The sequence below is a fragment of the Semicossyphus pulcher genome, unplaced genomic scaffold (genome assembly GCF_022749685.1).
Source record: "Semicossyphus pulcher isolate SPU_LCO1_2020_fin unplaced genomic scaffold, fSemPul1.0.p SCAF_8, whole genome shotgun sequence".
In the NCBI taxonomy this organism is placed as follows: domain Eukaryota; kingdom Metazoa; phylum Chordata; class Actinopteri; order Labriformes; family Labridae; genus Semicossyphus; species Semicossyphus pulcher.
This window is the reverse complement of record NW_027211759.1, coordinates 23,835,560-23,850,000: the sequence shown is the minus strand read 5'-3', so window position 1 is coordinate 23,850,000 and position 14,441 is coordinate 23,835,560. Positions and strand designations below refer to the sequence as shown.

At 41.0% G+C, this 14,441-nt stretch overlaps 1 protein-coding gene across 1 annotated transcript; it reads left to right on the top strand.

The window, feature by feature from the left end:
* The first annotated feature begins 3,206 nt into the window (after window positions 1-3,206).
* On the top strand, window positions 3,207-4,983 carry foxl1 (forkhead box L1). Its single transcript, XM_069686993.1, has one exon. The coding sequence runs from the start codon at window positions 3,275-3,277 to the stop codon at window positions 4,439-4,441; it is 1,167 nt and encodes a 388-aa protein (XP_069543094.1). The 5' UTR covers window positions 3,207-3,274; the 3' UTR covers window positions 4,442-4,983.
* The last annotated feature ends 9,458 nt before the right edge of the window (window positions 4,984-14,441 follow it).

Below are 14,441 nucleotides of genomic sequence, written 5' to 3'. Positions count from 1 at the left end.
CAGGAAAATACAGAATATAAAGCATCATGCTCACATCTACAAATAATACACTCTCCATGTTGACCTTGTAAGGCAATACAGTCGTGAGCGTCTGCTGCAGCTTCTCACAGGACCATTCCAAGAGCACGTATTACTTTGTGTGGATTTGATACAAACCGACACAATATACATCCAATGAGCAGAGTCAACATCAGTTAGATACGTCTCTGTCAGAGTCAAAGGGTGGTTTGTTAAAATCGAGCAAGAAGAGTCAGTAGTTTATTTGCAATACAAATACTAACATGTCAGTTCAGGCGACCATCCAGGCCCAGACTTCCCTCTGATATTCGATGATTCATGCACAAAAAGAATTGGCCACATGCATCATTGTCCTCTAATTTTCTCTTATGTGTGTCACATAGGGTTGGGGTATATCAGTATACTGATAGTGACAGTTTCCTGCTTCTCTTGCTGAGTCACAGGCGTGGTCAGTGATGTCATAACACGCTACGGGAGCAGTAGCGTGGTCACGTAAAACAAATGTCCTGTTAATAGGAGTTAATGCAGACTCTCAGATGATAATTCTATCATACCAAAAAGCCACACTTCTCCAGTAACGCTTTTTCCAACCTAAACACCTACAGACAGCTTTAGAGTCATCAGTGAACCTAACGAGCATGTCTTTGGACAACTGAAGAAGGCTTTGGGAAGAGAGGTGAACGTACAGTTGCCTTTTGGATTAAGCTTCGGATTACCATGACCTAGATGACTGAGAACCTTCACAGACAGACTGTGGGAGGAAGCTGCAGAACCCGGAGAGAACCCACACATGCACGAGGAGAACTCCACACAGAAAGGCCCCCTACGTCCTAACCAGGATTCAAACCAGGTCCCTCCTGAGGCGACAGCGCTAACCACTGGACCACCGCGCAGCCCTTGATTAAACTGAATTGTTTAAAAATTCATATTTAAAATGATCAACCAAAACTAAACACCACAAGCTTCATAAAGGTCAAAGGTTGAGTAAAGGGAGATTTGGAGATGGTTCCTTGGTGCTCACAAGTGCGGTCACTTTCTCTAATAGTCCAGATACAGCATTGAAACCGCTCTCTGCCTGTGTCGGCTGAGCAGTGGTGGAAACTAAATGTTTTATGATGTTAACTGGATGAAACCTGCAGAAGTTTGGTGAGTGGATGATGGCTGACCATGTGTTACCAGATCATTGGTCTCTCTCCGTAAGAAGACAGGGAGGGGGACTACATCATCCCATTATTTATCTCAGATAGTGTGAACATGTTATGTTAATAAAATCAGTCGGAGAGACACTCACACAAACTTTCAGGGCGTATGTGTCAGAGCAGCAGTTTTTACTGGACTAAATATGACCAATCTCCAGGCCTAGTATCCAGGTCCTAGAGATAAATCCATGCACCAACAGGTTAATCCATCCATGATGTATTACGATATGAATAGAAAAGTTGCTGAGGGGCAGGATGTATTTAGTGTCTGGCATTTTTATTAATGAACTAATAAAATCCATCGAGGAATCAAGGTTTTTTTTTTTCTTTGTCATTCACAAGACAAAGCAAAGATTTAAGATAAATAAGATAAGCTGTCTGTAATAATGTATCGTAGAAATGTTTCTATACTCTATTCCTCATAATCATCACATGACTCCTTGACTTTACCTTGATACTACAGACTGTATGCAAGGAGTGGACAAAGCCAACGTGACAGGTTTGTGGAGTATCTTTTTGAAGGCTCCAGTTTGGCATTTTGTGCTGCTGCCATCTTGTTTTTTTGGCGGCCAGAAGAGACCATATTTGGATGAGTGTTTGGATAAGTACTGCTACTTGTCATGACATGTAGCACATGCTTTGATTTCTCGTCTATTTTGTTTGAAAATGTTTGATGAGGTGACATACCAACTGATAAGAAGAGTCATTATCTAATTGACTTCTACTTTTTAAAACTAGTGGAGTCGCCCCCTGCTGGCAATTTAAGATAATTAAAAATAGACTACTTCTAATTCTCTACATCTGTGGTGGAAGACCTGTGGCTTGGAAAGTCTTGGTTAAAAAAAAACCTTAAAAGACAAGAATATATATATATATGTATATATATATATAATATGTATCTTACCATTTGAATTTTTTTAATCTACTTGTTTCTATGACATCCTGTAATTATTTTCTGTTTATGTTTTAATGTTTTGTTTTTTTTAAATCACCAGTTAAAAGCACCCAATTCAGCCTAAGCATTTTTAATAGATGTAACTATTTATTAATTTATTGTCAATGATAATACTTTGTTTCTTTTATCTGACAGGATTTCCATAACTACAATGTTCATAACATTCGGTTTAGTAAATACAAAGTTAAATTAGGAGCATATCATTACAAATAAAGGAGGAGATGGAGGATGCTTTAAATAATCACACACAAGGTGGTGGGTAAGGTGTTTGTGCAACATAGTAATAATTAAATAAAAACAAAGAAGATGCAGAAAGATTTTCGATGCATTTTCAGAGGAAAGTCGAAATGAAACAAGTCAAACTAATAAGTCTAACTGAAGCTGGAACTCCGCAGAAAATGTACCAGTATTATTGTCATTATTTTAATATCTTGCCAGTCGCCACTCACTGGATATTTCTAATAAAAGTGCAGTGACGTGTTCTATAGAATAATTTCCTCCACAAAAAAGTCCTTCTTCGTCCACGGGGTTGAACTGCTGGCGGAAAAAAGGCTCTGAGACGAGTTAAAAGAAACAGTTTCAGTCATTTTCCCTTTTATACACTTTGTTTTGATTTAGACGAACCCACAGCAACTCCCAGAAAGACTCTGCTCTGTTTGCTTGTTCTCTCTGTGTGAGCAACCCTCCGCGTCAGGGGTGGACGTGATATTTCAAACAGCACATCAGTGCGTTTATGTATTGGGTGCCCGGAAATTTTTCCAAATAAACACAGCTTGATTCGACCTGGGTGGGCAGACTTATCAAGCGACTAATTCTGTAAACAGATGAGGGAATAACCCTGCGCCTCATTGGCTGCTGGGCAGAGAGGGGGGACATGAGGGAGTTTCAGCGCAATGAAATTTTAATTAATGTGGGTGGGCTGAGAACACCGCCGACTGTTTATGATGGACAATTTATTTCCCAGTGCAAAGTCAACATAACACAGCAAACGTACAACAATTATTAACATTTTGTGGGGCCCTCATGAGGCCGGGGAGTCAGTCAGCGGCGGAGAGGAGCTCCGGGAGCAGCCTCAGCTTTCCCCGGGACACACTCCGGCGTCATGACTCTCTACCACGGCCGCCTGCCGTCACTCGGAGTGCCCACCCCGGCTCTAAGCCTCACCAGGCCCCCGCTGATCTACTTGTACGGAGGGGACAGCGGAGGGGTCGTGCCCGCCGGCCTGAGCTTTGTGCCGGCCCGCCAGGAGCCTCCGCAGAAGCCTCCCTACAGCTACATCGCGCTCATCGCTATGGCCATCAAGAGCGCAACGGAGCAGCGCGCGACGCTCAGCGGCATTTACCAGTTCATCATGGACCGCTTCCCCTTTTATCACGACAACAAGCAGGGCTGGCAGAACTCCATCCGCCACAACCTGTCCCTGAATGACTGCTTCATCAAGGTACCCAGAGAGAAGGGCCGGCCCGGCAAAGGCAGCTACTGGACGCTGGACACAAAGTGCCTGGACATGTTTGAGAACGGAAACTACCGCCGGAGGAAGAGGAAGGCGAAGAGCCAGCAGGAGGCCCTGGACTCCAGAGCCGCTGGACACAAGCGCCACAAGGGCCCGGGGCCACCCAGGGACCCTCAGGGCTGTCTGAAACATCAGACCGGCTCGGGGCCTGTAGAGGTGCCAGTGATGCAGGATGTGGAGAGAGCGGAGAAACCAGCAGACACAAAATCTGTTCTTGTCGAGTGTAACCACGCGGAGCAGACTCAGAATCCCTCCACACAGAGACATAAAGTTTCCCCCAACCAAGACACCCCTGCGTCCACAGGAAGCAGGCTGGACAACCGTCCACCAGAGACATGTCCCGCTTCGGTTTGGATGGACGGTGCGCATCTTCCGGGCGCGTCCCTCCGCCGGGAGCCGGAGGAGAGGAGGTCCGCATTCAGCGGGAGAGAAAGAGAGAGAGGTCCACTCTGCGCCGTCAGCTGCGCAGGAAACACAAACTTGACTGCACTTGCGCAGGACAGGCCGAAAGGAACTGTTCCGATCAAGGATAAATCAAAAGGTTTTAGCATCGAGAGTATCTTATCGAGAAGTGAAGACGAAACGCGCGGCAGCATTCTCGGTTTGTCGGCGGAGACATGCGCAGAGCGCCGAAGTCCCGCTCTCAGCTCCTCTGTGGTCCTCAATGCCAGACCGCACCAGCTGTACCAGATGGGATTCCCCTTCTGCTCCTACCTGTCACTCACCTACCCCGACAAAGTCCTGCAGTTTAAATAAGTACAGCTATGCGTTAAGAACCATGTGTGTATTTTACGCACGGATGCGTAAAAGAGTAACGTCTTTAAATATCATGTTGCATGTTGATTTACTTTGAAGGAGCGTACTGTTCTGCTCTTTTTAGGGTCTCTGTCTTCTTTATTATTGCAGTACTGTTTTGGCATTGACAAAGAGCAGCAGGGAGGCTGTTAGATTCATTTTTTACGCATGCGTAATTGACAGGTTTGTCATTATTTTAACCATTTTTAAAACTGTTTTTCCTCAAAGTCTTTGGCTTCACATTTAATGCTTACAAGAAAAGAGTTGAAATTATATACAGACGTGGTCATTGTCACCATAACATAAAGGAAAATGTCACACAAACGGGTATTCTCTCTTTGTCCAACACGATGAAAACACTTTGCGTAATTCGATCGATTATTGTAAACGTCCTGTCTGGGACTGTGTGGTCTATGGGGTGTCTTGCAACTGTGGAGATTCAGTTCGATATGAGAATAAAGTCTTTTAACCACTCATGTAATCAGATGCATTTGTACAGTCCATGCTGCCATGAATTTTCCCTGCAAAATAAAGTTTGGTTTGGTAATAAAATGACGGCATGATTTATTTTAAATTTTGATCAAAAACTGAAATATTGACAGAAATGTCAGTGACTGAAATGTCCCCTCTTCATGAGCAAAAAGAAAGACGGTATATTTGTGTGTTTTGTTCAGTTTTTCTGTAAAGTATCCTCAGTTAAAAGAAAAAACATTCTTTGTATAAAGCAGAGCTTTAGCAAAGTGGGGTATGGGTTCCCCTCGGTGTCCTTGAGGGGGTCTCTAGGCCTCAGCAGTATTTACACCATATAAGTAACAATGACAGAATGTATTGCTAAGCAGGTTCTGGGTTTTATAGACTTTGGGTAATTCAAAATCTAAAAGCAAAAGTCCTGTCACATGCAGGACCCTGAGACAACAACCTTTGATAAGTGATTGGCTGTAGATATTATATGAAGACCAAATAATATAGATACATTTTGGATTCATTATAAACCACTGTTAAAGAGAAAGCCACTGATAATCTCAATCTGAGCTGTGTTGGAACAACCTATAAAACTTCACTCGATTCAAATCCTCACAGTACCTCTGATGCCACTAATGGTGAGGCCGATGCCAGTTCAGATATTAATAAGTTATACTGGCTCTGTATCATGCTGATTGTGGAAGCTGAAAGAGCGCAGGTTGGCAGATTGAGGTCAACTTTTCAGGTTCACTTATTACTTTCTAAAAGTATCAAATCACACCTGATGATCCTCCTCAGCAGTTTGCTCAGTTCTTCGTCTCCATCAGCTGAGGCGAGATGTAGTTATACATTATTTTGTCAAACTTCTCAAGGTCAGGAATAAAAGTGTGAAGAAGCCAGAGGCCCCTGTTTCCCTGACTACACCTCTAAAAGTCAGGCCACAGAAACAGAACAAAAAGCTATAAAAGGAGAAAAATATCACATAAAAAGGGTGGAATGACATCGGCCTGCCTAACGAACAAGATAATGTTTCTTAGAAAGCTTTTTTTTTTAACACAGGTCAAAATAAGAGAAGAAGAAAAAACTATATTTTCTCAGTATGAAGTAAAATGTTTTTTAATTTAGCATCCAGTGCTTTTGGGAAGAAAAAAAAAACTTGAAAAGGTTAAATACAGTGGACCTCACATTAAAAATATCATATTGTGTTAAAATGAGTAATACTTCATAAAAGGACTATAATAGATTGGCTTTCTTAAAAGAAAGAATGAAATCTCTGGCAAATATAATTCTGTAGGAAAACCCAGGAACAGGACATATAGAATGTACAACAGTTCAAATGAGTATAGTGTTCCTCTGAAGTGTTTGTGCTTGTGAGATGAACAATAAAACTGTGAGTTCCAGTTTGTCATTTGTCACTGTCATCAAAAAGTTGGGACAAATGAAACGCTCAAACATAAAAACTGTCCGGAAAGAAAATATATCTGTAAAAAAACACAAAGACACACATCTTGACTTGATTTAAGATATTTAAACTGAGCTAGATTTCACTTTTTGCAGTGTAAATGCTACAGACCAGCAGCCACGTAGCAGCACACTGAAGACTAGAGTCGTTCCAATATAGCCTGATGTGGGATCATGTATCTGCAAGTACTATGTACCGATCCAATGCCACGGTTTTAGCGCAGCGATAAAGGATTGATTTCAGGTTATTTTGTCAAATGATCACAGCAAACAACAACAGTGTGAAGCTAGGGAAGAATGTAACGTTAGCCAGAGCAAGACTGCATAAAACAGTTTCTAATAAAAAAATCAGGCAAGCACATCTGGAGGGGGCTGGGCGCTGACCTGTTGCTAACGTTAGCCTAGCTTGTTTCTTTGTGCTTTTTAGGTAAGGATTCTTTCAGTGTTCATCATTCACAAGGTTTTTAATGTTAGCCAAATACTCCACAGAGGTCCCGTCCTCTCTCAAATATACAGAAACTGCAATAAAACTGGTGAAAACACTGAATAAAGCCGAAATATAAATGTCTCTCTGTCTCTTCAGCTGACATTAGAGATACAGCATTCGCATGTGGATGTGTCATTTAAGGCTATCGCACAGGTATTGGATCAAACTCGCTTTCCGAATTCAGCTACCCGATATAGCACTGAGAATGAAAGAACTGCATGTGCACATCTTGTTTTTTAATCCTCTGTTCATATCTGATGAGATGTGATGGCTCTGAAAGGCTCTTTCTGTAGAACAACACCTGCATGAAATCAAAGCGCTCTGCTGACAGCACCGTTACAAACACAGAGCAGCCGCCTCTAAATATAGGCCTGAGAGCAGCAGTGTGCGAGGCCGGCGCTCTGCAAATCAGGAATGTTTGTTGAAATAAATAAACGTCCCCACATTTGAGGAGAGGAACACACAATCACAAGCATTTCCTGTGTATAGGATTCTTTCGGTCAGACGTGTAAATAAAACATGTCGAGAGGGGAGCGAAGGGAGGAGGGACGGAGGAGAGGAGAGAGAAGTGAAAAGTGTCCGTTAACTTTAGGTGAGTTTCGTACAGACAGATGAACCGCTGTAGGGTTCCTTCAGCTCTTCATCCTCCAGTGATCTTCAGAGAGCTCAGAAAGCAAAGTGAATAATAAATGTTGCTGATCTGATGGTTCCTGTGAGTGTTTAAAGAGTAAAAGATCCTCATGAGAAAGCAGCGCAGACAAAAAGTGGAACTTTCTCACTTTTATTTGTTATCTGACTAAATAAACTGATGTGGTCAGAGATCTCCAACGTGCAGCGAGGATTAGCGCCTGTGCTAGCAGGAACATGGATGTGATTTCTGAGCTGGATTCTCAATTCTGATTATTTATTCGTCCCACACTGAGAAGCACACTGAGTCTATAACAGTCTTTGCCTGGCATCCTCTAGATCAGGTGACTTGTTCTTCAGCTGCTGCCTTCAAGGTATTTACTGTAATGATTCTCTCTATTAGACGATCACACTCTTTTTTGCTCCGCTCTCTGATCTTTTAATCACTAAAGAAAGCTTTCAAATTAAAAGCCCCGTCAGATGATAATATCTTGCACTTTTCTCTTGAAATCATCTGTCACTTAAGGATATTTTTTGCTTAAAAAGCTTTTGGTTTTTGACAGTCAGCACCTCATGTTTAAACACCACAATTGTAGTTTGAGAGCTAGTAAGTAGTAAGATAAAGCTAGTCAGATTGAGTTAAGATTCTAACGGCTATCATGGCTAATACAACTTACTGCACTTTTATTTTGTGGCATCTGATGCACCTGTTGATTATACTGCACTGTATTCTGCATAGTAACGCTATTTTACGTATTTGATTTTATTCTCTTGTTTTGTGTCTTCATTGATTTGTATGTTTTAAGTGTCTTTGTGTGTTAAAGTGTTTAACCTTGTAAACATCTCCATGTGGTGTTTTTCATGTGCTACAAGACACATCAGGGACAACATCAGCATCATCTCCACGGCTGGGCCTGTCTGCTTTTAAACTGCAGTGTACCAAGGACAGGCTGAACAACACGTTTTCAGATTGGCAGGTTTGAGACGTCACAAACCTAAGGAGCCAATCCCGTTAATTGACGGGGTGATGCAACCTATGGCAACCACTTCAGCGATGTGCGAGCCAGCTGTAACCGTCATCGTAATCTTTGCAAACTCACTCCTGACTACTACAATAACGTGACTACTACTAATTATAACATTTCAAGCTAGCTAAGTTTCAACAAGTTGCCACTATTCGATGGCAGAGACATGTTTTGTTTTCGGCTGTAATTTTACAAAAGGAGAAACGTAGTGCATAGTGGGCGGGGCCTATGCAGATTCAGGAATTTTTAATGGGGGAGAAGGAGGAGATGCCTTGGGAGGATTTCTACAAGGTAATTAAACATGTTTTGCAGAAAAATATCAGACACAATTTATTATTTCAAGCAGAGCATTTTATATGTCTTAATACATGACTAGAGCTGGTCTTTAAGATACACAGCAGGTTAATTAGCATTTTGTACACCAGAGTCCGCAGCTGCCACGCTTATTCCAAACACCACGTAACCAGTGGTGGTCAAATATTACTCCAATTCAAGTGAAAGTTGCTCAGTCAAATTATTACTTGAGTTAAAGTAGGGAGTACTTGCTTTAAAAAATACTTTAGTGTTCAAACTCCTTTTGAATACATGGGTCATCCTTCTCTGCCGTAGCTGTCATTACCGGCACTAAATGAACTGCCTGACCTGTTTGTTTGTTGACGCTTGCTCTGCATTCCACCATGGAGGCGCGTGAGGTACAGGTACAGCAACACCACTGAGGCAAACCATACGCAGAGCTACACAAACACACGCTATTGTCTTTGGGATTTTGGAAAAGAACAGAAAATTCATCAGCTGACTTCTGAGCAAAAGTAGCGAGTAACGAGAACATTCATAGAAATATAGTCTAGTCAGAAGTACCATATTTGTCTGTTAGATGTAGTGGAATAAAAGTTATAAGTATCCCCAAAATATAATACTTAAGTAAAGTACAGATACTCAGAAAATGTACTTAAGTACAGTACTCAAGTCAATTTACTTTGTTTACTGGCCACCCCTGCACGTATCCAACCTTCTACTTCAGTGCTGACTCTGGTGTGAAGTATTTCCAAAAGATGCTCTCTATACGTGATGGTCAAGCATAAATAAAACAAATGTAGGTGAAAAGAAAACAGGAAGCTTCAGAAATTAAAGAATTCATTAAAAGTTGTGATCCCTGAATTTGTCAGTCCCTCCAAGATGTCACTTTTTCTGTGATTGTTGCGACTAAACATACCTGATTGAATAAAAATGTTGAATTGCAAGTTGCGCTGTTTTGAGTCTTTTTTCTATTACACATCCACTGTGAGCGACAATCGCTCCAATAAAGGCATCTATTGGCTGAGTCAGCTGTTTGTCTTCCGACATCGCTTCCAGTCGATTCCTGAGTCAGGACTCCAAATAAAATGTGTGAAAAGCCATGAAATGTTCATTTTTCACTGCATATTCACATTTAATACTATCCGTATGAGCAAAGGAAGAAACTACACCTTATTTAATACATTTATGGTGTTTCATATTTCTGCTGCGGCGACACGATAAAGCAATTGATGACAAAAGGGGATTACTATCACACTGTACAACGAATATTTAAAATCAGCGCTGACACAAACATCAGTAACAAGTAAGTACTACAGTAAAAGATACCCTATGATGTTCATATAACAGCAGATCTCAGGTGATCAATATTGAACATCAAAGAAGTACGTTTGGTGATGTAAATGACTTCACGTGTGCGAGGAAACAGGACGATCTGTCAAATATGGCGAAAAGTTGCTGCAAAAGGCCAAAATACAAGGTTGAGAAAAAGTTGCGTCTATTGGTTGAATTTTCGTGGATTCGAGGGAACGCAACTTTGCAACTTCTTAGAGGGACTGATATGTAGTCTCTGACCACATTGAAAAACCGCAAATAATTAGCTAAAGCTTTAAAAGCCTTTCATATAATGTTAACCTTACTAGGTTTATATTACTTAAATTCAATGGTGGTATTTAAACAGTGATGATAAAGATGATAATCTTATTATAATAATTATTCAAATATTATATTATATTATATTATAAATATATATATATTATATTTTTCAACTATTTCCAAGGTCAAGAATGAACGTTCACACTCATCCTCCTTTTTCTTCATCCACTGTGGTCCTCGCTGCTCTCACTGAATCCAAACAAACCAGAGACGAAAAACGCATCACTTCCTGTTTGACTGATGGAGGAGAAAAAGACCCAGCAAAGCTGAATCACTGATCTGTTTTAGTGATCTGTCCTTGGAGGAGCAAAATGGCCAAGTATATAAAATTAAAAGTACTTTGAACCAAACGTTGATACCAGACTGGGTGGATAAGAGATCAAGGGAAGACAAAATATAAAGATGACCAGCTAAAAAAAAGTTTTGTTCTGAGAATGTTCTGAGAATGTTACGTGCAATGTTTTGTTAATGTTAGCGTGAAGTTTTTATTTGGTTCCCAGACTGTTCCTTTTAACAGTAGGAGAACATTCTCTGAAAATATTTTCAGAAAGTTGCAGTGAGAATGTTCAGATCACATTTCCGCAACGTTTTATAAATCACGTTCTGATAGTTTAGGCCGAACTAACATCCTGAAAAGATCCTCAGAATGTTAGAGTGAACATGCTCTACCTTTGTTTTTAAGTAACGTTGAGCAAATGTTTTATAAAAGGCGTTCTGACATCCCAGGCCTCAACAACATCCTGAAAACATCTTCAGAATGTGTCTTAGTTTAAGTTTTAACGTTACAAGAACTTAAAGATAAACATCTTTAAAACGTTCTTTGAATATTAGATTTAAATGTTTTCTTTCAAACACAAGTAGAACTTGTAGGTAATGTTAGCCAATGTTATGGGAACGTTCCCTTCTAGGTGGGTGGTCAGTCTATTCGACAGCTATTTTTTTGCACGAATCCATGATTGAAAATAAAGAAAAGTGGTCAAATGCGGTCAATTCATTGCAAAATAAGAAAAGATTGCAATACCTGCATTCAAAGCACATTGGGCTTTAGAAGGGACAAAGGTAATATCAAAGGCAAACACATTCAAACTATTTTTTATCTTGCAGAACAAAAATCTTGACTTAAAAATGAACATATTATAAGTATTTGTTGTATGTGAACATAACCTGAACAAACACAAGCTTCTGTACTCCACTTACAGAACTCTAATAGATGCAGGGGGGCTCTTGGGGTATCTGTCACTGGTTTTAAAAGAGATGAGAGTGCCTGTGAGCTCCTTTAGTCGAACTACAGATGCGTTCAAAGCCTTTTGAGCTGACTTTAAATATCTCGTTTATGACTAATTTTTAGAGTTGACATCCTGTTCAGTCAGAGAGAAATCGCCTCTGTTTCAAGTGCAATCAGTCCCAGCTCGACGCTAAATCACACGGTTTAAAGCTGGCTGGTTCAAAAGGGCTCCTAATCCATGTGTTTATTATATTTTTTCACTCTCTACATAAACCGGCTCCACTTGTCCAAATACACACTCAGCACCGGGGGAGGGCGGGGCCTTGATGAAGATTGATGGGCTCGGTTCAGGCCACATTAGCTGCTAATCAAGTTAGGTTTCCTGGCACAGAGCTCTATACATCATTATGTGCCTGAAATGTCCTGCAGACCAGGACTGATGCAGTTTACAACCTGCACACAAACACACACAGACAGAGAGAGTGTGCAGTGTGTGTTGCAGAGGGACGACTCTGGAGGGCCTTGAAACAATGTTGAAGAAAACAACCATTCAAAAGGTAAGGAGTACGATGAATGTAGATTTAAATTAAATAGTTATTTTCAAGCTGTTACTTTTGTCAATATTTTTTTTTAAACCATGGCAATGTTTTAACCTTAATGGTGAGTGATGATGGCCTCTGCTGGTGACTTTATAGATGTTCTATACTTTGGAACAACAAGGGAACATGCCAAAGGGGTACAGTATAGAGGACTGCATTGGGATTGAAACCCAGCGCAAATCTCGTGGGAGTGGGCGGTTTAAACTTTGCTGTCGGTGGGAACGGGTGGTAAAAAACAAGGGGCGTGATTTTCGCGGGATGAAAATTGTAGAGTCCCTTTATGTGTGTCATGATCACACTGTCTTTAAATAACCTTGTTTATTAAGAATAAACACTAGTTGAAAAGAGATTGTTCACAAGTCTTCTTTGCCTACATGACTGCGGACTACTGAACACCGAGCACTGGCGTTGCCATGGATATGATACAAGTACGACAATCATTTTGCAAAACTCTATAAACAAATGAATCTTAGTGTTATGTTTGAATGCAAAGGAGGAAAACACAATTTCGTTAACTCATTACTGACAGTTTTGCACATTGCACCTCTTTTAATTAATACTAGTCAATAATCTAACGTTTATTCCCTGCTAGACGGGAGATAACACGAAATCATGGAACTTTATTGTGCGGCCGGGAATTGACAGAGTTTTTGCGGGTGCTGGTGGGAGTAGCAAACACACATTGCGGGAGCCGGCGGTAATGGTCAGAAATCCAACGGGAGCGGGTGGGAGTGGGATTTAAAAAATTGTCCCACGCAGGGCTACAGTGCAGTATTCACAACATCGAGTGATGTCATTCAAATTAGATTTTATGACTACACATGACACTAACTTGCTAACCAAGCTATCTATCTGCAGTGAAGAGGACGTCCCAGTGAACTGTGGTTAGGGGACATAATGGGCCCATACTGGAGGGCCTCGAAACATAGGGCAATAATGAGGTAATAATGAAGAACCAAGTCAGGAGGTTGACATATAAACCCAATAAACAGGATAAAAGGAACATAGCAACTGCTTCACCTGGCCCTGTGTGATAAATGATTTAAAAAAAAATCTATATTTGGGCTACATTTCAAATATCTTAATCACATAATTATATTAATCACATAATTCATTTGTTCATTCGTCCCATCTCACAGATGTTCAAAGGGACCAAAATGTGATATAAACATATCAACATTTTATCACCTAGAAACATTTTACTTTCAGTCTTTCGCTCCTCAATTATGCAAAATTTAAAAAAGGAGTCTGCAAAAAACAAAAATACTTTTTTGTATTAATCCAAATTTGTATTTGCAGAAAGATATAGAACATCAGAACAAATATAACATTTTCCATATTTTCACCCCACACCCACAGTCCCAAAACCAGGGCTCCGATGAGCTCACCAGACTACTCCCAGGTAGATACCGGGTGCACCCCACCGCACGCATATACACAGAAACAAGGATCCTATACTGGGTCTGTGTGGCAGACAAGCAGCAAGACAAGTGCTCAACACAGGCAAGCGCAAGACGCATCATCACTGCGACAAAGCCGACGAACATAATCGATCAGTGGTCTCCAATGAGAGTAAAATCTATCAGAGGAAAATTGACCGGATTCTCTCGTTGTTTCATGCGTGACTTCCTGCCAGGATTGACGCGATCGGTCGCGGCTCGCGCAAAAAATAGACCAGACGCCAAAACAATCGCTGCAGGGCGCGAGACGGCCGCGGAGTTGCGCGCCGCAGCGCATCTGGTGTGAACGACACAATTGGTTAACATGGGCGCCGAAAGGAAACTGGCTCCGCTTCTCGGCGCTTCGCGGCTATTCGCAACGCTTCGGCATGCGATGTGTCCCGAGCGTTAAGTGTACATTTATTTTTCTCCAGTTTAAGGAAAGACAAAATCAAGTAGCAAGCATTTAAACGAAAGTGGTAGGGCAGACCTCCACAGGATGAGAATTTTCCTTCGGGCAATCAAGGAGGTAAATGTGATAATGCTAGTTTGAATAGTTGTTGAGGTAATTTCATCTGTTTTTTTAATGAGGGTTCTACCTTTTAAAATTTTTGGTTCTGACAAGAAAACGGCTCGGTACGTTGTTTTCTTTTAAATGAAAAAACGTTTAATGCTTTGACCTGCTT

Bases quoted from the DNA above. Each gene is read 5' to 3' on its own strand.
- foxl1 (XM_069686993.1), top strand. From the start codon at position 3,275: ATGACTCTCTACCACGGCCGCCTGCCGTCACTCGGAGTGCCCACCCCG.